Source organism: Oncorhynchus masou, chromosome 14, assembly GCF_036934945.1.
Source record: "Oncorhynchus masou masou isolate Uvic2021 chromosome 14, UVic_Omas_1.1, whole genome shotgun sequence".
NCBI classification, from domain to species: domain Eukaryota; kingdom Metazoa; phylum Chordata; class Actinopteri; order Salmoniformes; family Salmonidae; genus Oncorhynchus; species Oncorhynchus masou.
In genome coordinates, this window is record NC_088225.1 from 1,673,227 (window position 1) to 1,697,736 (window position 24,510).

The 24,510-nt window shown below is 42.0% G+C and overlaps 1 protein-coding gene across 3 annotated transcripts; it reads left to right on the plus strand.

Moving 5' to 3' along the window:
* The first annotated feature begins 1,148 nt into the window (after window positions 1-1,148).
* On the plus strand, window positions 1,149-23,049 carry LOC135553940 (cell division cycle protein 27 homolog). Of its 3 annotated transcripts, none has more exons than XM_064985887.1 (19): window positions 1,149-1,323; window positions 2,678-2,753; window positions 3,270-3,417; window positions 3,697-3,822; window positions 4,704-4,801; window positions 5,066-5,235; window positions 8,796-9,013; window positions 10,082-10,193; window positions 10,429-10,547; window positions 10,833-10,932; window positions 11,538-11,742; window positions 12,049-12,221; window positions 14,073-14,225; window positions 14,447-14,655; window positions 19,860-19,977; window positions 20,169-20,297; window positions 20,442-20,516; window positions 20,966-21,128; window positions 21,490-23,049. In XM_064985887.1, the coding sequence occupies exons 1-19, from the start codon at window positions 1,297-1,299 to the stop codon at window positions 21,576-21,578; spliced, it is 2,508 nt and encodes an 835-aa protein (XP_064841959.1). In that variant the 5' UTR covers window positions 1,149-1,296; the 3' UTR covers window positions 21,579-23,049. The 3 variants fall into 3 exon arrangements, with proteins under 3 accessions (XP_064841959.1, XP_064841960.1, XP_064841961.1); XM_064985888.1 differs by having other exon boundaries at window positions 21,493-23,049; XM_064985889.1 differs by lacking the exons at window positions 1,149-1,323; window positions 2,678-2,753; window positions 3,270-3,417; ... (1 more) ...; window positions 4,704-4,801; window positions 5,066-5,235 and adding an exon at window positions 8,500-8,653.
* The last annotated feature ends 1,461 nt before the right edge of the window (window positions 23,050-24,510 follow it).

A 24,510-nucleotide genomic window follows, 5' to 3' on the forward strand; every position in this document is an offset into this window, starting at 1 on the left:
TTGAATGAGGGAATTCTTTTATAAAACATTAAAAGTATTTGGTTGTAATTGTAATGTTGCAAGGTGGTCAACCCTCCTCCTGGAGTCCACGAGGGCTGGGAGTGCAGGCTTTTGCTCCAGCCCTGCTCAAACACACCACATTAAAAAAAAAACTTTAAAAAACGGGTACCTTGATAAGCTAAATCTGGTGTGTTTGAGCAGGGTTGGATACAAATCCTGCACATCAAGTAGCTCTACAGATGGAGGGTTGAAGGACCACATGTGTTTTATACAGTAGCCTATCCGTGCAGTATTTTACTTTGTGTGTGTGTGTGTGTGTGTTGGGGGCTCAAGCAGAAAATATAATACATAGTATCATAGACCAGAAGCCTCCCATTGTCAGTACCAGTGGTAACAATGAAGGTTATTTTGTGAAGTGGTCCCTTGCATCATACAACACAATTTTCAGTTACCTTTTTGGCCCTGGGTATTACAGAACTTTTTTGAATTGATCATTCAGACAAGTAAAAAATCTGTCCTACATACAAGTGGCTAAAAAAGTTCATGTCAAGCCCTGTTAAGGCAAAAATGAAAGGAGTGTGTTTGGTAAGGTGAATGTCTAGCAACCCAAAGGTACAAGCATTTCGCTACACCCACATTAACATCTGCTAAACACGTGTATGTGACAAATAACATTTGATCTGAGGTTGTGTGACCGAATCTCATCATGGACAACTTTATAATTTTAGCAACTTCACAATGACTTTTTAGCTACTTTGCAACTACTTAGCATGTTAGCTAACCCTTTTAGTTTACTCTTAACTCCAACCCCTAGACTAGCTAACGTTAGCAACAACAAATTTGAATGCATAACATATTATACATTTACAAATTTACAATTTGTGACATATTGCAGGAATTTCTTTTCTTAACATAACATACAAAATGGATGATGGACATCACAAATTAATACATAACATACGAAACGTAACATATGTTACTAGAAGTCGTGTCTCGGTTTTACTTACAGAATAATACGAAATGATCTGACACAAGGTTGCAATTGCACAGCTATAAAAATGAGTTTCTATTTCGGCAAACGACTGTTTCGGTTATTTACGCTTGTCTTCGATTGTATTCGTAAGCTGATACCTTCGCATCTGTTTCGGGTATGTTCGGGAGCTTTCGGCATGCTCGGTAACGGTCGTTGTGTTCAAATCTTCAGAACTACTTCTGGCCTGGATACTGAACTAAGAAAGGAACTGAAGAAAGAGGGAAACACAAAACAGTGGACGAGAGAAGGAGCCTGACAACGGAATGACGGTGCTGCAGGAACCTGTTCAGGTAACGAAGCAGTTTGCTATACCAAGAAGAAAACTGTCACATGCAGGACAAGGGGGATGTATTGTGGCTTGCACTGTTCCCTCCCTACCAGAAAGATCCACTACTGCTACACCGAGGCGTGAATAAAAATGTTTGGCCTAGCCAGCTAGCATTCCCTGAATAGTTGCTTCGTTGTCAAAATCGGTTCGTTGTCAAAAACTAGTGCCTCTTATTCAATATATAACGTTACTACACAGGGGGTACTCTTTCGAACTGCCACTGTCAGCCAGGTATCCGAAATTAGAGGGCGGTAGATGCCAGGTAACTTAACTGAAGTAGGTGCTCAGTCATTAGCCATATTTAGCTAACTATCTACGTTAACTCACTAACGTTAACGATAGTTATGCAAGGTCTGTTTTGAATTATATTGTTAATTTTAGCAAACTAGTTAGCTACTGGCAAACTCTATTAGATGGTTAGACTAACATAACTTGCTAACGTTAGCTAATTACTAACTTAAACTATGACAGTAAAGTGAGTTTTTCCAGATAACGTTATCTAAATGAAATAAGTTAGTTAGCTAAACGTTACAGCTGATCAGATTGATGTTTAACATTATTCCAATGTCGTTCTTTCTCTGCAGCATAACATTAGCTAACGCTAAAGTCGTTAAGCTAAGTTAGATACTAGTAAGTTCGCTAACATGTCATCCAAGGTGTAACAGTTATTTCAGGTTGTATAGTAAATGGTCATTTGACAGCTGAATTGAAAATATTGAAAACCACTGGCTAACGTTAGTTCGCCAACTACTCAATGCTAGCTAGCTACATGGATAACTGCTGCCTGCATTGACAAAGCGTTTGTTGAACATTTGATGCAGCTAACGTTAGCCACTTGCCAGCTAACGTAACCTTAAATAATCAGATCTGACCTAGCCAAGTAACGTTACCGCAACTAACATAGTTAGTTACGTTGCAAAGTTATCCTATGGCCACAGATGTTGGTATTGATTTCGAACGATGAAATAACGTTAGCTAAATGTTTGACACTTGCCACGAAAAACTGGATATCGCCAGAACTAGATATTTTTTTCCCCCACTAGCATTGCCTGCCAGTCGAATGTAGCTAGCATATGGTTGTTGGCGGTGTCAACATTTCATAGCCATCTAGCTAACAGCTAGCCATAATATGGAATAGTCTGCTATAATAAGCTGCAAGCGTTGTACTCAATGAATTATCAACGCATGTGCTTATTGACTGATTAGGCCACCACCAGATCAGACAATCACAGTAGGCTATGTGACAATATGTAGAGATGCAGATAGAGGAAATGGGAGACATGGCATAATGTGTTTGTTTGTCTCCCTGTGTCTAGGCTGCTGTTTGGCATGCACTAAACCACTATGCCTACCGAGATGCCGTGTTCCTGGCTGAGAGACTCTATGCTGAAGGTAATGAAATCTATCCATCTTGTCTTGAGAAGATCCTGTCCATGCTGCAGCACACCTGAGCACCTCCTGTTCCAGCTTACTGTGCTGACAACTGTACAGTTCCATCTGAATTCTTTAATCCATACAGATACTCCTGAAAGGTTTTGACATGATGGTGGCTTGTGGGGCCTGACTGACACATGCAAAACAGGTTTTCAAAGACATTGTCATTTCTTATAGAATAGCCTGTCGGCTGCTGTTGCTTTAATGTGGAACGCACAACACTGCAGTGGACTATTAGGCTATAGCATAGACGTGAGTCGATCAAAATAACACATCAAGTATGAACATTTGTCACATGCCAAAAGGAATCTAATGCTGTCAGTGCATGTCTGAAAATGTCAGAGCCAAATGAATAGCATTTATATGTATAACTCCTAGTCATCTGGGAATGAGATTGTGTGTCAGGGTATGTATCTGTATGTATGTTAATTTAAATTATGCGTTATTTGGATGCATCTCTTATCCTCCTCACAGTGCATTCGGAGGAGGCCCTCTTTCTGTTAGCCACATGCTACTATCGTTCGGGAAAGGCCTACAAGGCATACCGCCTTCTCAAGGGGCACAGCTGCACAACGCCACAATGCAAATACCTCCTCGCCAAGTGCTGTGTAGAACTGAGCAAGTAAGGATGTTATTTTGTTTCTGATGTTTTAGACCTCATAGCTATGATATTGTGCATGCTTTGAATCCAGAGTGCCAACATATTATTTTCTTGGCCATGCTGCATACTGCAGCCAAATGGATTTAGGGTCTTGCTCTTCTGTCATGCAAGAATTGAATACAATATTTCCTCAAACAAGGATTAAAGAGGGCCAGTCCGAGGACAAGAGGCCTGGATAGCTCCCCTCCTCTTTGACCCCAGTATGTTCACATCAGTGTTCCGGTCCTCTTCTTTTTCCAGGCTTGCAGAAGGAGAGCAGATCCTGACAGGGGGGGTCCTGAACAAACAGAAGAGCCAGGAGGACATTGTCACAGAGTTTGGAGACTCTGCCTGTTTCACATTATCCCTGTTGGGGCAAATCTATTGGTAGGATAACCATGTTCATTGCTTCATTGGTTAACAATCTAAAGCATTGCCTGGGAATGTTGAGAGCTAATTGCTTGTGTGCTAGCAATCACATAGCAATACCTAATGTTTTACTATGCAACTGAGTGATAGACGTTGTAGGGTTGGGCGTAGGGTTGGGCGTAGCAGTGCCTTGATGTTTGTTGAGATGGACACGTTTATTGTATCCCGAAGAAAACTTTGTTTATTCAGCTTCCCATGGTGTTGCTAATGAATTGGAGAGGAGGCATGTCTGTTAATGATATTTGGATGTTACCGTGGCCAATTCAAATGGACTATTTGAATGCAGCAAGGGGCTGCAGCAGCCTCCTAAGCAGAGGATGTGTCCCTTTCTACAGAGATACCGTATTTAGAACATGATGTAAGCTCAGCCAGTGGGCTAGAATGTCTGAGCATTTATCACTTAGTCATGAACATCCTGTTACAATTTAGACATGCATGAATCACAATCAAAATGCTGTTGTCTCAATTTCTAAAGTGTAACCATCTCAGAAATCAGACTCTAAACAACAATGTGGTGTTCTGGTATATTTCACAGTGCTGTTGCATTATTACTGTGTGATGTCAAGAAAACCAAAGTAGCGGTTAAGCAAAAGTAATTGGTCTGGTATCTAACATGTGAAACTGTAATAGAACTATAAATGCCCAGTGAGTGGTTGCGTCCTCTTATACATTATAATTGAGGTACAGAAACAAGCTAATCCTGGCAAAGATATTAGCTGGAATGTTCTAAATTAGATTAACGTGACCATTTGCAATGTGTTTTGTGTGATTGCACGTGCGTGCCTGTCACCCATATGCATCAGTCAATATCGAGAATCATTTTTCTCCTGTCTGTGCAGCAAAACGGATCGTCTGGCCAAAGGTTCAGAATGTTATCAGAAGAGCCTGAGTATGAATCCTTTCCTGTGGTCTCCCTTTGAGTCCCTCTGTCAGATCGGTGAGTCAGTCAATCAGCTAGGGTGGGGAGGTAATTAGTTATATAATGCATGTGAAGATGATAGAATATGTATTTGCATGAACAATAGAGTTTGATTCACTTGTCATAGTAAGACAAAAAAAGGGACATTTACATGGGTCCTAATCCCATGCATGATGGCAGAACCAAATCGAATTCCCTGACCAGTGCTCAGGCTCAAATCCACTCTCTATTCCCTTCCCCTGTTCTTAAGCTGATTATATTAACCTGTATCTTTGTTGTCAGGCGATCGTCCGGACCCGGAGCAGATCTTCAGACTGACGTCCCTGCAGTGCTTCAGCGGTGGGAGTGGAGCCCCTTCCCTGCTCCCCATCAGCCCCGCCCACACGCCAAGCCACAACATGCCCCACCGCCAGGTGGACACGGTGCTCATGGAGACGCCCCAGGACACCTTAGTACGTCCCTTCGACTCTCCCTCCCTCAGTCCATTTAAACCCAGTATTCCTGTCAATCCATATTTTTCTACAGCCAGGTTTGGCTCTCTTTACAATGATGGCTTGCATTGCATTGGTACCAAGATGAGTGTTTGATCTGGTGTTTGGTCAGGGGTTGGGACTGTGGAAGAATGTGATCTGTGAAAACTCGGGGTGTAACGGTAAACCTATTCTTATGGAGACCTGTCAAATTTGGACACCTACTCATTCAAGGGTTTTTCTTTTATTTGTACTATTTTCAACATTGTAGAATAATAGTGAATACATCAAACCATGAAATAACACGTAAAATCATGTAGTAACCAAAAAAATGGTTCAACAAATCAAAATAGATTTTGAGATTCTTCCACCCTTTGCCTTGATGACAGCATTGCACACTATTGGCATTCTCTCAGCCAGCTTCATCAGGTAGTCACCTGGAATGCATTTCAGTTGTCAATCCAGAAAATTATAAACGTTGAAAGTTTCTCAGGTGCATTCGCAAAAACCATCAAGCTCTATGATGAAACTGACTCTCATGAGGACCACCACAGGAAAGGAAGACCCAGAGTTACCTCTTCTGCAAAGGATAAGTTCATTAGTTACCAGCCTCAGAAATTGCAGCCCAAAAAAATGCTTCACATTTTCAACACATCTCAACATCAACTGTTCAGAGGAAACTGCGTGAATCAGGCCTTCATGGTCAAATTGCTGCAAAGAAACCACTACTAAAGGACACCAATAAAAAGAAGAGACTTGCTTGGACCAAGAAACACGAGCAATGGACATTAGACCGGTGGAGATCTGTCCTTTTGGTCTGAAGAGTCCAAATTTGAGATTTTTGGTTCCAACCTCCATGTCTTTGTGAGACGCAGAGTAGGTGAATGGATCTCACCGTGAAGCATGGAAAAGGAGGTGTGGGGGTGCTTTGCTGATGACACTGTCAGTGATTTTAGAATTCAAGGCACACTTAACCAGCATGGCAACCAAAGCATTCTACAGCGATACACATAGTGGGACTATCATTTCATTTCAACAGGACAATGACTCAAAACACACCATCAGGCTGTGTAAGGGCAATTTGACCAGGAAGGAGAGTGATGGAGTGCTGCATCAGGTGACCTGGCCCCCATAATCACCTGACCGCAACCTAATTGGGATGAGTTGGACCACACAGTGAAGGAAAAGCAGCCAACAAGTGCTTAGCATATGTGGGAACTCCTTCAGGACTTTTGTTAAAGCATTCCAGTCGAAGCTGGTTGAGAGAATGTCAAGAGTGTGCAAAGCTGTCAACAAGGCAAAGGGTGACTAGTTTGAAGAATCTAAAATATACACTGCTCAAAAAAATAAAGGGAACACTTAAACAACACAATGTAACTCCAAGTCAATCACACTTCTGTGAAATCAAACTGTCCACTTAGGAAGCAACACTGATTGACAAATTTCACATGCTGTTGTGCAAATGGAATAGACAACAGGTGGAAATTATAGGCAATTAGCAAGACATCCCCAATAAAGGAGTGGTTCTGCAGGGGGTGACCACAGACAACTTCTCAGTTCCTATGCTTCCTGGCTGATGTTTTGGTCACTTTTGAATGCTGGTGGTGCTTTCACTCTAGTGGTAGCATGAGACGGAGTCTACAACCCACACAAGTGGCTCAGGTAGTGCAGCTCATCCAGGATGGAACATCAATGCGAGCTGTGGCAAGGTTTGCTGTGTCTGTCAGCGTAGTGTCCAGAGCATGGAGGCGCTACCAGGAGACAGGCCAGTACATCAGGAGACATGGAGGAGGCCGTAGGAGGGCAACAACCCAGCAGCAGGGCCGCTACCTCCGCCTTTGTGCAAGGAGGAGCAGGAGGAGCACTGCCAGAGCCCTGCAAAATGACCTCCAGCAGGCCACAAATTTTTTATTTTTTTTTATTTTATTTTTTTTAACCTTTATTTTACTAGGCAAGTCAGTTAAGAACAAATTCTTATTTTCAATGATGGCCTAGGCACAGTGGGTTAACTGCCTGTTCAGGGGCAGAACGACAGATTTGTACCTTGTCAGCTCGGGGATTTGAACTTGCAACCTTTCGGTTACTAGTCCAACGCTCTAACCACTAGGCTACCCTGCCGCCCCGAATGTGCATGTGTCTGCTCAAACGGTCAGAAACAGACTCCATGAGGGTGGTATGAGGGCCTGACATCCACAGGTGGGGGTTGTGCTTACAGCCCAACACCGTGCAGGACGTTTGGCATTTGCCAGAGAACACCAAGATTGGCAAATTCTCCACTGGCGCCCTGTGCTCTTCACAGATGAAAGCAGGTTCACACTGAGCACGTGAGTCTGGAGACGCCGTGGAGAACGTACTGCTGCCTGCAACATCCTCCAGCATGACCGGTTTGGCGGTGGGTCAGTCATGGTGTGGGTGGCATTTCTTTGGGGGGCCGCACAGCCCTTCATGTGCTCGCCAGAGGTAGCCTGACTGCCATTAGGTACCGAGATGAGATCCTCTGACCCCTTGTGAGACCATATGCTGGTGCGGTTGGCCCTGGGTTCCTCCTAATGCAAGACAATGCAAGACCTCATGTGGCTGGAGTGTGTCAGCAGTTCCTGCAAGAGGAAGGCATTAATGCTATGGCCTGGCCCGCCCGTTCCCCAGACCTGAATTCAATTGAGCACATCTGGGACATCATGTCTCGCTCCATCCACCAACGCCACGTACACCACAGACTGTCCAGGAGTTGGCGGATGCTTTAGTCCAGGTCTGGGAGAAGATCCCTCAGGAGACCATCCGCCACCTCATCAGGAGCATGCCCAGGCGTTGTAGGGAGGTCATACAGGAATGTGGAAGCCACACACACTACTGAGCCTCATTTTGACTTGGTTTAAGGACATTACATCAAAGTTGGATCAGCCTGTAGTGTGGTTTCCCACATTTTAATTTTGAGTGTGACTCCAAATCCAGACCTCCATGGGTTGATAAATTTGATTTCCATTGATAATTTTTGTGAGATTCAGCTATGTAAAGACAACTATTTAATATGAATATTTCATTCATTCAGATCTAGGATGTGTTATTTTAGTGTTCCCTTTATTTTTTTGAGCAGTGTATTTGTTTTGTTTTTTTACACGTTTTTGGTTACTACATGATTTCAATGTGTTTTTTCATGGTTTTGATGTTTTTATTATTATTCTACGATGTCTACTGATGTTTAAGCATTGTTGTGGATCTCCAATTCTTATTTGTAGTGTGTGTGTGTGTGTGTGTGTCTCCAATTTCGATCTTGTCTTGTCGCTGCAACTCCCCAACGGGCTCGGGAGGCAAACGTCGAGTCATGTGTCTTCTGCCCGCTTAACCCGGAAGCCAGCCACACCAATGTGTCGGAGGAAACACCGCTCACCTGAGGACATAGGTCAGCCAGCAGGCGCCTGGCCTGCCACAAGGAATCGCTAGAGCGCGATGAGCCAATTAAATCCCCCCCCAATAACCTGTCTAACCAAATGTGCACAGAAGAACTGACAACCCTTGTCTCGTTCCCTTTCCCTCCCCTGTAGGAATTAAACAGACTGAACCTGGAGTCTTCCAACTCCAAGTACTCGTCCCTGAACACAGACTCCACCATGTCCTACATCGACTCGTCCGTCATCTCCCCGGACACCGTAGGGACTCTGGGGACAGGCGGCTCCCTGCTATCCAAACAAGTGCATAACAAACCCAAGAGTGGGCGCAGTCTACTGGGAGGACCGGCAGCACTCAGCCCCCTCACACCCAGGTACCGGTGGTCTCACCCTGTACACTCACATATGAGATGTTTTTTTTCTCAGTAGAGGCTCTATTACTTGTGTTGGGCTGTTTTTATCATAAGTGGATAGATGACGCATGCCTGTGTCAATCTGCTCATACGTGTCGTGTGGCACAGTGTTTTGAGTGTGGCGTGTATTCCCTTTGTGTTGAGGCACTCCCACGTGTTTCCTCCTTCGACTACGTTTACAGTGTCATTATGTAGGGTGTCCACCCACTCTGCCCAGAGTGGGGGGAAAAGGCGCTTCGATGAAATTTCACTTATGATATAAAATACATTTTACCAAGACAAATATGATTATTCATGTTCTAAGTCTTTCAGTGGGGTCTTTCAGTTTGCCTTCATTCTCACAGCATCCAGCCTAGCTGACGCAATGCTATTTTCTTGTATTTTGACCACTTATCTGGCCTCCATTGATTTAGTCACCTTAATTTTGGCCAACCTACAAGGGTGAAAACGCCAATAACTTTTTGGAATGGATTATGATAGAGACATGCGTTTTGCAGCATTAGTTTTCTTAGATGAGTACATGCCCAATTAATGTTATTTTACCCGTTGGGCAAAATATGCGTTTTTAATTGGACACCCTACATTATAGAGGCATATGCACTGGCACTCTCCTCAGAACATTATTCTATTATCAGCGATCACTCCGCTAGTAATTTGTCCATGGCTTTGAAAATTGTAGTCAAGTAACATTATCTAGGCTATAATTTGACATTGTGCACCTGGCTGCAGTACATACTGGTCTCTCTCATTTACTCATCATCCAGCTCCATTGTCCACTAGTCTGTAATTAGGGAGACTGTAATGATAACTGGCTTCAGAGGACTTCTTGATTACTGCTTTCCAGCCTTTGTCCTCTACGACAGCTTTGTTCTGTGTGGTCTTTTCTACCTGTTACAGGCTTCTCTGGTACTGTAACTGGATGTAAATGGCGTCCATGGGGACTTCTGGATGATGGGCTAAATTATACAGAGCTGAATAAGTCAACAATGTATATTTTTATACTGAGAATCCATTTGATCTTATTCCCAGTTTTGGAATCTTGCCCCTGGAGCCCAGCCCAGGGGAACCCTTGTATCTTCAGAACTACTCTCACAGTGGCTCGGGGATGGAGCCGCCCCCTCCCGGAGTCCCACCAAAGAAGGTATGCACGCGTCATCGCTATAATGAAGACAACAACTGTTATGTGGCTCTCCTATTTGGAGTGTTGATCGAAGAGCAACCTACTGTGTATAAAAATGGATCTATGCAATCTGAATAGAAAACATTATAACTTCAGAGGAGATTCCTTTTAATTTCAGTGATGGATTGAACAATGAAGGCGGTCAGATGTTTTGTTGCACATTTTTTTAACAGTTTGTTCCCACTTCTCTCTTCAGTCTGTAGCGAGAATCAGTCAGGTGGGGACGAAGTCAGTGTTTGCACAGAGTGGTAACAGCAGGGAGGTCATCCCTATCCCCTTCAACCAGACTCAGACCACTGCCCCCCCACAGACCAGGTATGTGCTCATTACAAGGCCCATATAGACCCATGTTTACAGTATGGAAATGCAGAGATGTTGCCAAAAAGGACAGCTGTACTCACAATACTGGTTAATTTTCAGTGAGAATTCATGCAAGGTGAAATTGTGTAAATGTTATGAAATTGTGATCCATACTTGTTTTAAGTCTTGTGCTTTAAACGTGAAATGTCACTCATGGCGTTAGTGTTCTCTGTGCTTATGGTTGTCTAAGTATGAAGACCTGATGACCATTGTTCTGCTATTTTTCTGTGCCTACTGTAGTACTACGCCTCAAGTGCTGAGCCCCACCATCGCTGCTCCACCCAACGTGCAGCCCAGACGGAGCTCCAGACTCTTCACCAGTGCCAGCTCTACTGCCAAGGTAACGTAGCAAAGACTCCTTTGGGAATTTGCCATTTTTTTTACATTTCAAAATGCATCATGATGATCTGACAAGTGGCACTTTCCAATATCTTGAAAACTTGACTGCTGATATTCAAAACATTATGCTATTATCAACAGTGGACTAATGAAACAAATACCAAAATATAGTTTGAGTGGATTTTTCCTTTAAACAAATAACCAAATACTGGGATTGAGATGAACAGTAGGATTTGTGGTGCATCTTTTTAACCAGGAAAACAAAAACATCTGTTCGCTCTCAAGTCTAGCATTTAAGTAGTGTAATGATATTTATGAGCAGAGATTGCAGTTGTGTATTATTATTACATTTACATTTAACATTTAAGTCATTTAGCAGACGCTCTTATCCAGAGCGACTTACAAATTGGTATTATGTTCTATATAGAATAGAGTTTGGCACAAAACAGACTGGCGCTGTGCTGGTGAGATACTTGACAAAGACGATATTTTTTTTCTTGTACTCTGTTAGTACTAAATGTCAAAAGCGAGGGGGGCAGACATCTATTTGACATTAGCAGAGGTCTTTGAGATGCTAAACACAAACAAACATGCATTCCTCAACAGGAGAACAGCAAGAAGCTGAAAATGAAGTTCCCCACCAAAATCCCCAACCGGAAGACCAAGTCAAAAACGGGCAAGGGAGGCATCACCCCATCCAATCTGAACGAGAGCATTGAGATCCTCAAGCTGGACTCGTCCATGGCAGAGGGGAAAGTCAGTATGGGCACTCCTCAGTTCCAGGCCTTCAGTCTGCAGAAGGCTGCTGCAGGTGAGTTGGGACACTGTTAGGATGAATTCTCAGACATTGACTTTCAATTCAATGATTCTTCTTTACCTGACCATATCAAGATGTTGAGCTGAGATGTAGGGATACACTGCCATTAAACTTATTATGTCAAAGTAATGCAGTAGTTTTGACTTTTTTTGAGTTTCTGTTATAATTGTAATACATTTTCTATAGTCTTAGCCACCTTGTCATACTTTAGCTATGACTAACACAAACACAATGGAACAATGTCCTTACAAAGATGCAATCACATCCATCTCCAACCCCCCTTTCCCCTCTGTGTTCCAGATGGCCTGATGTCGCTGATGCGAGACATCGGCCGGGGGTACCTGGCCCTCTGCTCTTACAACTGTAAAGAGGCCATCAGCATCCTGAGCCAGCTACCCTCCCATCACTACAACACAGGGTGGGTCCTGGGACAGATCGGCAGGGCCCACTTTGAGCTGGCCGAATACATGCAGGTAAGGGAGGACCCTCTTTTGCTAGGTTCGCCTTTTCAAATCAAATCACATTTTATTTGTCACATGCGCCGAATACAACATCCTTACAGTGAAATGCTTACTTGCAAGTTAAGAAAAAGTGTTCAATAAAAAATATATATATAAAACAAATAAACAGCAGCAGAAAAATAACAATAACGAGGCTATATTCAGTGGGTACCGGTACAGAGTCAATGTGCGGGGGCACCAGTTAGTCGAGGTAATATGTACATGTAGGTAGAGTTAGTGACTATGCATAGATAATAAGAGATAACAGAGCCCTTTGATTAGCTGTTCAGGAGTCTTATGGCTTGGGGGTAGAAGCTGTCAAGAAGCCTTTTCTTAGTCCTGTACTGACACTTTGCCTCTTTGATGTTTCGTTGTAGGGCATAGTGGGATTTCTTATTAGCGTCCCACTTCTTGAAAGCGGAAGCTCTACCTGTTAGCTCAGTGTGGATGTTTCCCTTTAATCCATGGCATTTTGGTGGGGTACAGTTACTGTGAGGACGACGTCATTGATGCACTGACTGATGTGGTGTACTCTTCAATGCCATCGGAAAATCCCAGAACATATTCCAGTCTGTGCAAGCAAAACAGTTCTGTAGCTTAGCATCTGCTTCATCTGACCACTTTCTTATTGCCCGAAGTCACTGGTGCTTCCTGCTTTAGTTTTTGCTTGTAAGCAGGAATCAGGAGGATAGAATTATGGTCAGATTTGTTAAGTGGGAGAGAGCAAGGGAGAGCTTTGTACGTGTCTCTGTGTGTGGAGTAAAGGTGGTGTAGAGTTATAAAATTTCTACCACATTTAACATGCTGGTAGAAATGAGGCAAAACGGATTTAAGTTTCCCTGCATTAAAGTCCCCGGCCACTAGGAGCGCCGTCTCTGGATGAACATTTTCCTGTTTGCTTATGGCTGGGATACAGCTCATTGAGTGTGGTTTTAGTGCCAGCATTGGTTTGTGGTGGTATATAGACAGCTCCGAAAAATACAGATGAAAACTCTCTTGGTAAATAGTGTGGTCTACAGCTTATCATGAGATGCTCTACCTCAGGCGAGCAAAACCTCGAGACTTCCTTAGATTTCGTGCACCAGCTGTTTACAAATATACATAGACTGCCACCCCTATTTTACCAGAGGCCGCTGTTCTATCCTACCGAAAAAGCTTAAAACACTCCCGCTGTATGTTATTTATGTCATTGTTCAGCCACTACTCGGTGAAACATAAGATATTAGTTTTTAATGTCCCGTTGGTAGGATATACGTGATTGTAGTTCGTCTATTTTATTATCGATTGATTGTACGTTGGCTAATAGGACTGATGGTAAAGGTAGATTACCCTCTCGGCGACGGATCCTTACAAGGCACCCGGACCTTCGTCCTTGATACCTCCGTCTCTTTCTCCTGCAAATGACTGGGACGAGGGCTTTGTCGGGCGTCTGAAGTAAATCCTTCCCGTCCAACTCGTTGAAGAAAAAATATTCCTCCAGTACGGGGTGAGTAATCGCTGTCCTGATATCTAGAATCTCTTTTCGGTCATAAGACACGGTGGCAAAAACATTATGTACAAAATAAGTTACAAATGACGCAAAAGAAAATGCACAATTGGCTACGGGATCGTAAAACGGCAGCCATCTCCTTCGGCGCCATTCTTATTATACCTAAAACGGATTGTGGGCATCTGAAGCTAGATGTCCTCCTGTCCTTACTACAATTTCACAGGGTTAAGATTGTCAATTGGATGCAAAGAGTGGTCGATGGCTGTGTATGGTGGCTTTTGCCACTTCTCAATGGCTCAATTAGAAACTTCTCACTCTTTGCCTCCTTCCTGCAGGCGGAGAGGATCTTCTCGGAGGTGAGGCGCATCGAGAGCTACCGGGTGGAGGGCATGGAGATTTACTCCACCACCCTGTGGCACTTGCAGAAGGACGTGGCCCTGTCGGCGTTGTCCAAAGACCTCACCGACATGGACAAGAATTCACCAGAGGTACATAGTTAACTAACACACTGGGACAAACCGTTGCATGTACCGTATCCACATGTCTAGTCCTGGACTAAAAAGTATGTTCAATTGAGACTTTTCCATTGGGAAATGCTAACAAGTGATTCTAATTTTGTTCCTTTTGCTCCTATTTCTATCATTACTCATACCCTTTTCTCTCCTTATATTCCCTCCCTCCTCCCCAACACACTCTCTTTTTGTCTTAGGCATGGTGCGTGGCTGGTAACTGTTTCAGTCTGCAGAGGGAGCATGACATAGCCATTAAGTTCTTCCAGCGTGCCATCCAGGTGAACCCGGGCTTTGCCTACGCCTACACGCTGCTAGGCCATGAGTTTGTCCTCACAGAGGAGCTGGAGAAGGCTCTGGCCTGCTTCCGTAACGCCATCAGAGTTAACACACGCCACTACAATGCCTGGTGAATAAGTGGACAACCTTGGAGTGATAGTGGATGTGACAAAATCTGAATTACAATCGTAATAGATGAAAATGCTCTTATGTTTATTATATATGTACCATACGTATGTACCATACTATACTTTATTCCCTCCATGTCGTAGTACTCCAGTCCGGTCTCGAGACCACATGTTGAGTTCTTGTGTCGGATACATTTGTACTCGGTCTTATCTCGGACAGTGAGGACCTGGAATTTCTTCCCAAGACCAGCAGAGTAAAACACTCATAATTATCAGCTTCCGTTCAGCCAGCGCATAAAACTGCTTCGCCAGGCCAACATTAATATCTTAACAGCCTTTATATCTATTATAAGAAAAGCACCACTTATTTTTAAAATTAGGAATCAAATGTGCCATTTGTTTATTTCTGTGTTTACGTGACTAATGCTACTACTTTTTGGAAAGTAGTAGCATTAGTCACGTAAACACAGAAATAAACAAATGAGCAGTGGCGAGACTTCAGTGTGTGACAGGTTCATGATTCTGAAAGGACAGCAACTGTAATATTATAGCACTTTTTGTACACACAAAGGGCCAGTGGTGTAGAGGAAGGTATAGGCAGGTTTAAACCCTATACCCAGTTGTTTTTAAGTGGGAATTGCTTATACTCACTAAATCCCTACTGATGCGTATCAAAGTAGTATAGTGGTGATATAAGACTTAGTACAATAGAGAAATCGTGCAAAAAGTAGCCTACACAATCGCAAAGCACGTGAAATATATTCACATGCGTGCCGCACATGCCAAATTTCAGAGGAATATCATCTGCAGGCAGCAAGAGTGTGAAGCTGTCAACTGCTTTTGGCATGGAGTGCCAGAGCGTGGAACTGAATTTACGAACGCACAACACCTGATGAATATGAACGGTGTCAGTAAACGTAGGCAAAACAAGGTCATAGTTAGAGGTCGACCGATTAATCGGAATGGCCGGTTAATTAGGACCGATTTCAAGTTTTCATAACAATCTGTATTTTTGGGCGGCGATATAACGAATTAATAAAAAAATATATGTTTTAATTTTTTTACACCTTTTATTTAATCTTTATTTAACTAGGCAAGTCAGTTAACCCAACAAGGCCGTCATTGAATATAAGAATGTGTTAACTGCCTTGTTCAGGGGCAGAAAGACAGATTTTCACCTTGTCAGCTCGGGGGATACATTCTTGCAACCTTACAGTTAACTAGTCCAACGCAATAACGACCTGCCTCTCTCGTTGAACTCCACAAGGAGACTGCCTGTTACGCAAATGCAGTAAGCCAAGGTAAGTTGCTAGCTAGCATTAAACTTATCTTATAAAAAACAATCAATCATAATCACTAGTTAACTACACATGGTTGATATTACTAGATATTATCTAGCGTGTCCTGTGTTGCATGTAATTTGACTGAGCATACAAGTATCTAAGTATCTGACTGAGCGGTGGTAGGCAGAAGCAGGCACGTAAACATTAATTCAAACAGCACTTTCGTGAGTTTTGCCAGCAGCCCTTCGTTGTGCGTCAAACATTGCGCTGTTTATGACTTCAAACCTATCAACTCCCGAGATGAGGCTGGTGTAACCGAAGTGAAATGGCTGGCTAGTTAGCGCACGCTAATAGCGTTTAAAACTCCACTCGCTCTGAGCCTTGGGGTGGTTGTTTCCCTTGCTCTGCATGGGTAAAGTTGCTTCGATGTGGTGGCTGTTGTCGTTGTTGCTGGTTCGAGCGAGGAGAGGGACAGAAGCTATACTGTTACACTGGCAATACTAAAGTGACTATAAGAACATCCAATAGTCAAAGGTTAATGAAATACAAATGGTATAGAGGGAAATAGTCCTATAATAACTACAACCTTAACCTTCTTACCTGGGAATATTGAAGACTCATGATAAAAGGAACCACCAGCTTTCTCATGTTCTGAGCAAGGAACTGAAACATTAGCTTTCTTACATGGCACATATTGCACTTTTGCGTTCTTCTCCAACACTTTGTTTTTGCATTATTTAAACCAAATTGAACATGTTTCATTATCTACTTGAGGCTAAATTGATTTTATTGATGTATTATATTAAGTTAAAATAAGTGTTAATTCAGTATTGTTGTAATTGTCATTATTGTCTTTTTTTTTTTTTACCGGCCGATTAATCTGTATCGGCTTTTTTGGTCCTCCAATAATCGGTATCGGCGTTGAAAAATCATAATCGGTCGACCTCTAATAGTTAGTCAAGAACACTCTAGATAACAACATGTAATCAGCTCTGCTACGTCGAGTAAAATGATCAGTGAGGTGTGCTAAGGTGCTTGGTTGGTACAAGCATGCATTGGCAGGCAAGGTGCAGAAGGACGAGGGTACAATTCCCCATTGTTTAGCTGAAAAAGTTTGAGTGTGTTTATCTAATGTTCCTTCATTAGATTTTATCTTGCTCTGGCGAGCAGTAGTTGTTGTTCTTGTTGATGTGCATAACTGAGGTAGAGAGAGCCTACCTTTTTCATTGTTGTTTGATCAATACAAATTTAAAGTTCCCAAATGCCACATTATGACCGTGATGTTTTACATATTTGCAGAAATCCATTCAGGTGTATTTTGTGGCTTTTGGCGAATGTGTTCTAATGATCTAAAATTGCTCTGTTACAACAGCCTGTAAACACAGACCAGTTCAAAGTGAAGGATTGCAGGCCCATGTGGCAAATGGCTTGTTTGTATAAAGGTCTACTGTCGTTCTGATTGGCTATAGCGCACCGGTCTGTCTAAATGCACGGCCGCTTTCCCACTTTATATTGCTATATAATTTTCACAAATTCCTTTATGCGTAATTCCCAAACATTCTAATAATTTATTGTCAGAATAGTTTAAGTGTCATTCTTCCTGGTGTGTATATGAACAGATTTGTATAAGATTTCATGTTGCTAAAATGCTGTAAGTTCCACTTTAAATGCAACACTGTTTCACACACTCCTTCCGTGGCCTCCAACTGCTCTTAAATGCAAGTAGAACTAAATGCATTCTCGTCAACCGATCGCTGCCCGCACCTGCCCGCCCATCCAGCATCACTACTCTGGACGGTTCTGACTTAGAATATGTGGATAACTACAAATGCCTAGGTGTCTGGTTAGACTGTAAACTCTCCTTCCAGACTCACATTAAGCATCTCCAATCCAAAATGAAATCTAGAATTGGCTTCCTATTTCGCAACAAAGCATCCTTACCCTCTTAACTGACTATCCTGCCGATCCTTGACTTTGGCGACGTCATTTACAAAATGGCCTACAACACTCCACTCAGCAATTGGATGCAGTCTATCAGTTTTGAATTTTTTTTTTTTTTTAATTTTACCTTTATTTTACTAGGCAAGTCTGTTAAGAACAAATTCTTATTTTCAATGACGGCCTAGGAACAGTGGGTTAACTGCCTGTTCAAGGGCAGAACGACAGATTTGTACCTTGTCAGCTTGGGGATTCGAACTTGCAACCTTTCGGTTACTAGTCCAACGCTCTAACCACTAGGCTACCCTGCCATCCATTTTGTCACCAAAGCCCCATACACTACCCACCACTGCGACCTGTATGCTCTCGTTGGCTGGCCCTCGCTACATATTCGTCATCTATAAATCTTTGCTAGGTAAAGCCCCGCCTTATCTCAGCTCACTGCTGGTCACCATAGCAGCATCCACATATAGCACGCCCTCCAGCAGGTATATTTCACTGGTCACCCCCAATGCCAATTTTCGTCTTTGGCCGCCTTTCCTTCCAGTTCTCTGCTGCCAATGACTGGAACAAATTGCAAAAATCACTTAGCTGGACTCTCCAGTTATCTCCTTCTCTAACTTTAAGCACCAGCTGTTAGAGCAGCTCACAGATCACTGCACCTGTACATAGCCCATTTCTAAATAGCCCATCCCCATACTGTTACTTATTTTATTTTTTTGCTCCTTTGCACCCCAGTATCTCTACTTGCACATTCATCTTCTGCACACATATCACTCTTGTGTTTAATTGCTAAATTATAATTATTTTGCCACTATGGCCTATTTGTTGCCTTACCTCCCTTGCACACACTGTACATAGACTTTTTTTCTATTGTGTTATTGACTGTATGCTTGTTTATTCCATGTGTAACTCTTGTTTGTGTCGCACTGCTTTGCTTTATCTTGGCCAGCTCGCAGTTGTAAATGAGAACTTGTTCTCAACTACCCTACCTGGTTAAATAAATAAAAAATACAAGTTATTTTCAAAGAGTTGGCTAACAGCAAGTGTGCTGCAATAAACAGTTCCACTCACCAGAGATTATTTGAAACATAACTTGTTTTAAGTTATTCTTGAAAAGGGAGAAACTAACAAATTAACAACAACATCCTCTTATATAACATCTGCTGCAGCCGCTGCAAACTAGACAACAAAAGCTAGCTAGCTAGACTGTGGGAAATCTACTGCTTGCTATTGCTGTTGGCCTTTAAAAAAATTGCAGTTTCTATATGTTTTTGTAAAAATGGGCCCACCTCATTAAGTCAATGTGATTGGTTGATTTTACTGTCACTCCAAATTTTGCCTTATTACTGTTGAATGGCAGATGCATTTATCTAGCTTCTGATGGCCTAGCCAATGGCTGACTAAGCTACATTTATCTCCTCAGAGACCAGCAAAGAAAAATCCTGGTAGGATCTTTTTTTTTTCGGCAGCGTTAACCCTTTTCTTTACAACAACTGAAGCGATTAAATCAGAACACCATTGAAAATATTACTATAATTATTAGGCCCGTTGTTCCCCACTGTGTTTGGGTTATTAATCATTTGTAGTGGCTCTATTTTTCCTCAGCATGCATTTTTTCACTATTCTGAATGTCTAAAGAATCCATATGTTCTGAAATACGTACCCCGAAATACTGGACATTTTGACCTCTTATGGTGATGATTTGACAATTACAATCATGGTATTGAATTAGAGTCAAGACCAGAAAAAAAATGTGAGTCTGTCTCGGACCCCCTCTGGTCTTGACTCGGACTCGATCCGGTCTTGAATTGGTCGCGCTTTAGCTATTCCCGAACACAACACTGTATTACCTTAATTAATCTAAAGTCTCTAAGGAATTAAAGCTAAAACCTCATATTTTGATGATATTGAATAATTTATGATTATGGGAGTCACTTACCTCACCTTTTTATTTAGTTTTCTCTTCGTCCCTCCATCTCCAGGTATGGCTTGGGGATGATCTACTATAAGCAGGAGAAATTCAACCTGGCAGAGATTCACTTCAAGAAGGCACTTAGCATCAACCCTCAGAGCTCTGTGCTCCTCTGCCACATCGGAGTGGTGAGTGGCCCGCTACACTGTCTCTTTCAGCTCACTCAGTCAGCTCACTTACAAAAATACTTTAGAAATCACATGTATTATTATTGTTACTATTTTCAAAGCCTGTAGTGTTTTACATTTGGTAATTGAGTCATATTTCCAATGTTCTTTATGGCACACTATCTTGCTCCATGTTGCCTGTTTCCACACAGGTTCAGCATGCACTGAAGAAGTCTGACCATGCTTTGGAAACCCTGAATAGAGCGATCAACATAGACCCCAAGAACCCTCTATGCAAATTCCACAGGGCCTCCATCCTCTTTGCTAATGAAAAGTACAAGGTAGGTCCATATGTCATTTCACAAGCAAACACTGACTAACCTACTTTTCAGCACAATTTCTCTTCTTCCATATTAATATCATTATTCACTGCATTTTCTACTGGTTAAGTCTAAGAAAAGTGTTTTTGTGTGTTCCTTTTTCAGGCGGCTCTACAAGAGCTTGAAGAGCTGAAACAAATAGTGCCCAAAGAGTCCCTTGTTTACTTTTTAATAGGAAAGGTAAGCAAACGTAAACTTTTTTTTCTTTGTGGGGATTATGAGGAAAGGAGTCGACTATAAGTGAAGAATTTACTGTCACTTTGATATTCATACTCAATAATAGACTACTTTACACTCATCTCTCAAATATCATACGTCTGACTTTGTGCAATGCACTAAATAGCTATGAGATGTTTATGACATCAAATTGTATGTCACATGCGCCGAATACAACAGGTATTACTGTGAAATGCTTACTTGCAAGCCCTTAACCAAACAATGCAAAGTTTTAAAAAAGTAAGAAATGTGTTAAATAAAGGAGAGATGGTAACACAATAACGAGGCAATATACAAGGGGTACCGGTACCGAGTCTATGTGTATGGGTAAGTTGAGACAGTTTACGAATGTATTCATATGGATGGTGTGTCCTGCTCTAATCATATGCTTTCCTCCCTAATGCTCCCCTCAGGTGTATAAGAAGCTGGGCCAGACACACTTGGCATTGATGAACTTCTCCTGGGCCATGGACCTGGATCCCAAAGGAGCCAACAATCAGATCAAAGAGGCCATAGACAAGAGGTACCTCCCTGATGACGAGGAGCCTGTCACTGAGGACTACCCCTATGACTCAGGTACAACCACTGTGACTGCCATAACAGACTGATGCATAGCTATGACCATTTAGTTCCCTGTTAATGACAGCATTGACCTGTACATTTATTATGCGCTACATGATCATTTATGAATGAAAAGTATTTGACAGCTTTAAAATTAAACATTGAGTCCTAGTATTAAGTCATTTTGAGTTAATATTCTTCCGAATTTGAATAGTATATGTGAAACACTCCAGAAAGGTGTGGCCTACCACTAAAGTACATATTTTAGGGCGAGAATGCCAATATGGTCAGGCTTCTGTCTGTTACTTCAAGAAGGAAGCTGAAAAGTCACTGTCAGGAGCCATGCTTTGACCTCTGACCTCCACCTTGTCCCCAGCAGCTGAGGTGGAGGAGTCGCAGGAGAGCAGTATGACCGACGCAGACGACACGCAGCTCCACACCGCTGAGAGCGATGAGGTCCTGTAACCCCCCCCAGACCCTACCCCTTCACACAGACCCCTCCTTTGGACTTAAAAACCATGCCAACCTGGAGACAACCTCTGGACTCCAGTATTAAAGAGGAAGAGGAAAAAAAGGAAAACAAACTGCTGCTAATACAGTACCTCTGATTGTTTAAAAAAAAAAAAAAATCATCTGCTATTTCTTGGTTTTGTTTTCTTCTACCCCCAACTCCCACCATCCTCGTCCTTCTCCTGTCATGCCTTAGTCCTCACTGGCTTATCATTATCGTCAGGTCCCATGCAGCCATGTGTGGATGTTTTTTTATTTTTTGGTTTGTTTTTCCTAGAATACCACATCAGCACCACATCGCCCCATCAGTGCTGATTTTGAATGTCCCGCCCCTCATCATTGAAAGACAAAATTTTCTCTTTTAGATTTGGAGCACTGCGTTCATGCCCACGGAAGAAAAATAAACAACAAACATTCATGGACGTTCATATCTTAATGTTTAGTTTTTTAAATGTTTTTTTTTAAATCAGCTTTACCCTGAATAAACACTTGTGTTATAGCCTATAACTCTTTGGTTCCTCTCTGCTGATTGGTCCGTGAGTAAATGTATGGGAGAGGATTGAGGAGAAGCACAAGGTGTTCCAACTATGGCTATGGCCCGGCGACTTTCATTGATCTAGCAATGACCGATGTCTCGATCACAGATAAATAAATATGAGACATATTTAACCATGTTTGTTTTAGAAGTGCCTCTCATTGACAACGGTGTGAAAAGCCAGTGGTTCATCCAACCTGTCAAGATTCAATGTGCAGTTCTTTTGATGTGATTCATCATGAAATACTTCTAGAAACAAATGTGCTAAAATATGATAATCATCCACGGGTTTAGCCTGAGTGCCAGTCTGTGCCATCATGCAAACTACTTGTCATTCATTGTCGTGCCAAACATGTTTGGCTTGACAATGACAGTAATGGAGGTGGAAAGAGCACAAACTGATCTGGGACAAGGCTAACACAGGTTGGTTCTCACTGACCACATTAATACAAGGTATGATGATGGGGATTAAATGCCCAGTTTCAATATTTGGATGCATGTGATCCCCTAGAATTAATCACAGAAATATCCAAACGTGTGTTTGGGGAATTTCACATTTTGTATGTATACAATGTTTCTTGATGTGCTTCTTAACGTACAGTTGGGAAAGGCAAAAATCTCAATGCCACATTCAGAAATATTGCTCCATATCAAGGAGTTGAAATGCCTTTCCTAAAGTTTTGATCATTTTTTCTAAGGCATAGTGTATGGATACGTGTAACTTAAAATGTGTCCTCTGCACAGCCAGGTCAAAATATTATGTTCTCATTTTGCAAGTGGGTTCTTAATTTAAAATGTGTTCTGTCTTTGGGGATAATGTCTGTTCATGTATATATGTGCTATTCATTTTAAGGATATTTGAAATGATAGAATAAACTACTTTAAACATGTGCTCTATTTGACTGCCTTGTACTCCCCCAAAATGTGAATGTCAGTAAATATAAGACTTATTGGCTGCATCTGCCTTTACAAAGACCTGATAAGACAATGTATTTTAGTAGATGCTGATCAGGTTGGCTAATGATTGGGGACTGAACAACAGTTTATAGCCTAGTTAAAATTTGAGGTATGGATTTATATCACAAGTCTCATAATGAATTGTATTGAGAACACTAATGATTAGTTCATGATTTATAAGTGGGGGAAACCTAGATTGTTTCCGGACAGGAGATGAAGCAAGATAACTCAGTGGTTCTGACGGCAGTGGGATGATATTTTCACAATTGAGGACCTGGAACAGAGAAGAACTGGGATGAGCATCTGCTGTGGAACCAGTGTAAGTAGGTTAGGAAGGTTATTTTAAGGTTAGTCTTATCATGTATAAGGACAGAAAGACCTCTGCGAGTGGGGCGAGTCATACAACCATATAGGCTAGCACCATTATCTCTGGATAATGCCATTTTAGTCCAGTAAATGTAATATTACACTACAGCAGCCTGAAGAAAAGCCCCTTCAAAAGACAGTGATTCAGTTGTGACCCAGCATCGGCTTGTCAACACATCCAACACCGTATTAGGTTGCTTAAAAAGCTTCGACTGTTCTCAGTGGCTATTACTAGGTACAAATTATGCTCCGTTTAGCCAATTGATGGGTTGAAATTTGGAGACTAAATACAAAGTAAATTGTGGCAAATGATTTGGTGGAGACCGGGATCATTTGGTCAAATTGACGTTGAAGAGTAATTGGCTAACTATTTAGTCTAACCAAATAATTTTATTTGAAAGTATTGCAGTTATTGAGCTTGTATATTAATGACGACAACAACTGGTAAACTTCCATTTATTTACTTTCAACAGGACGTCCATCCGTGCAGACTAGAAGATAAATAAACCAATCGCCATCGCTGCATAACCAAATTGACGAATCACAGGGCTAGGCAAGCGGGTATTTCCGGTTCAAGACTGGTTGAGTTGTGCAGGTAAGTGAACATGAAGTCTTGACTCTGTCATGTTAAAACTCAGTTTATCCTCGGCAATTTTACAAAACGGGTTATATTAGAAGATAAAATGAATAGAGCTGGGATTGAGGTGTGTTATCTTGTATGATATTGCTTTATTTAATGATCCAGTTTGAAATGCAAAGGTAAAACTGCGAACGTTACTGTGGGGTTGCAGTCAACAGGCCAAATAGTGTATCTAGCTAACGTTAGCTAGCTATCGTACTTCGGGTGTCGTACAGTAGGCACACACACTTGCAAGATTATATACACTATATAGTAAATAATAATTGTGATAACATTGTGAAACATTTACATTATAATTTCGTACAGTAAGTCACAGTGCGTGATATTGTGTATGGTTTGCTACGTTTATAAAGTAGTAATAGATTTTAGCGCAAGGATTGCTAGCAAGT

Excerpts from the sequence above, each read along its gene's own strand:
- LOC135553940 (XM_064985887.1), top strand. The coding sequence starts at position 1,297 with ATGACGGTGCTGCAGGAACCTGTTCAG. Across the intron at positions 14,656-19,859 it reads ACACGCCACTACAATGCCTG|GTATGGCTTGGGGATGATCT; the intron begins GTGAATAAGTGG and ends CTCCATCTCCAG. Across the intron at positions 20,298-20,441 it reads TTGCTAATGAAAAGTACAAG|GCGGCTCTACAAGAGCTTGA; the intron begins GTAGGTCCATAT and ends TTCCTTTTTCAG.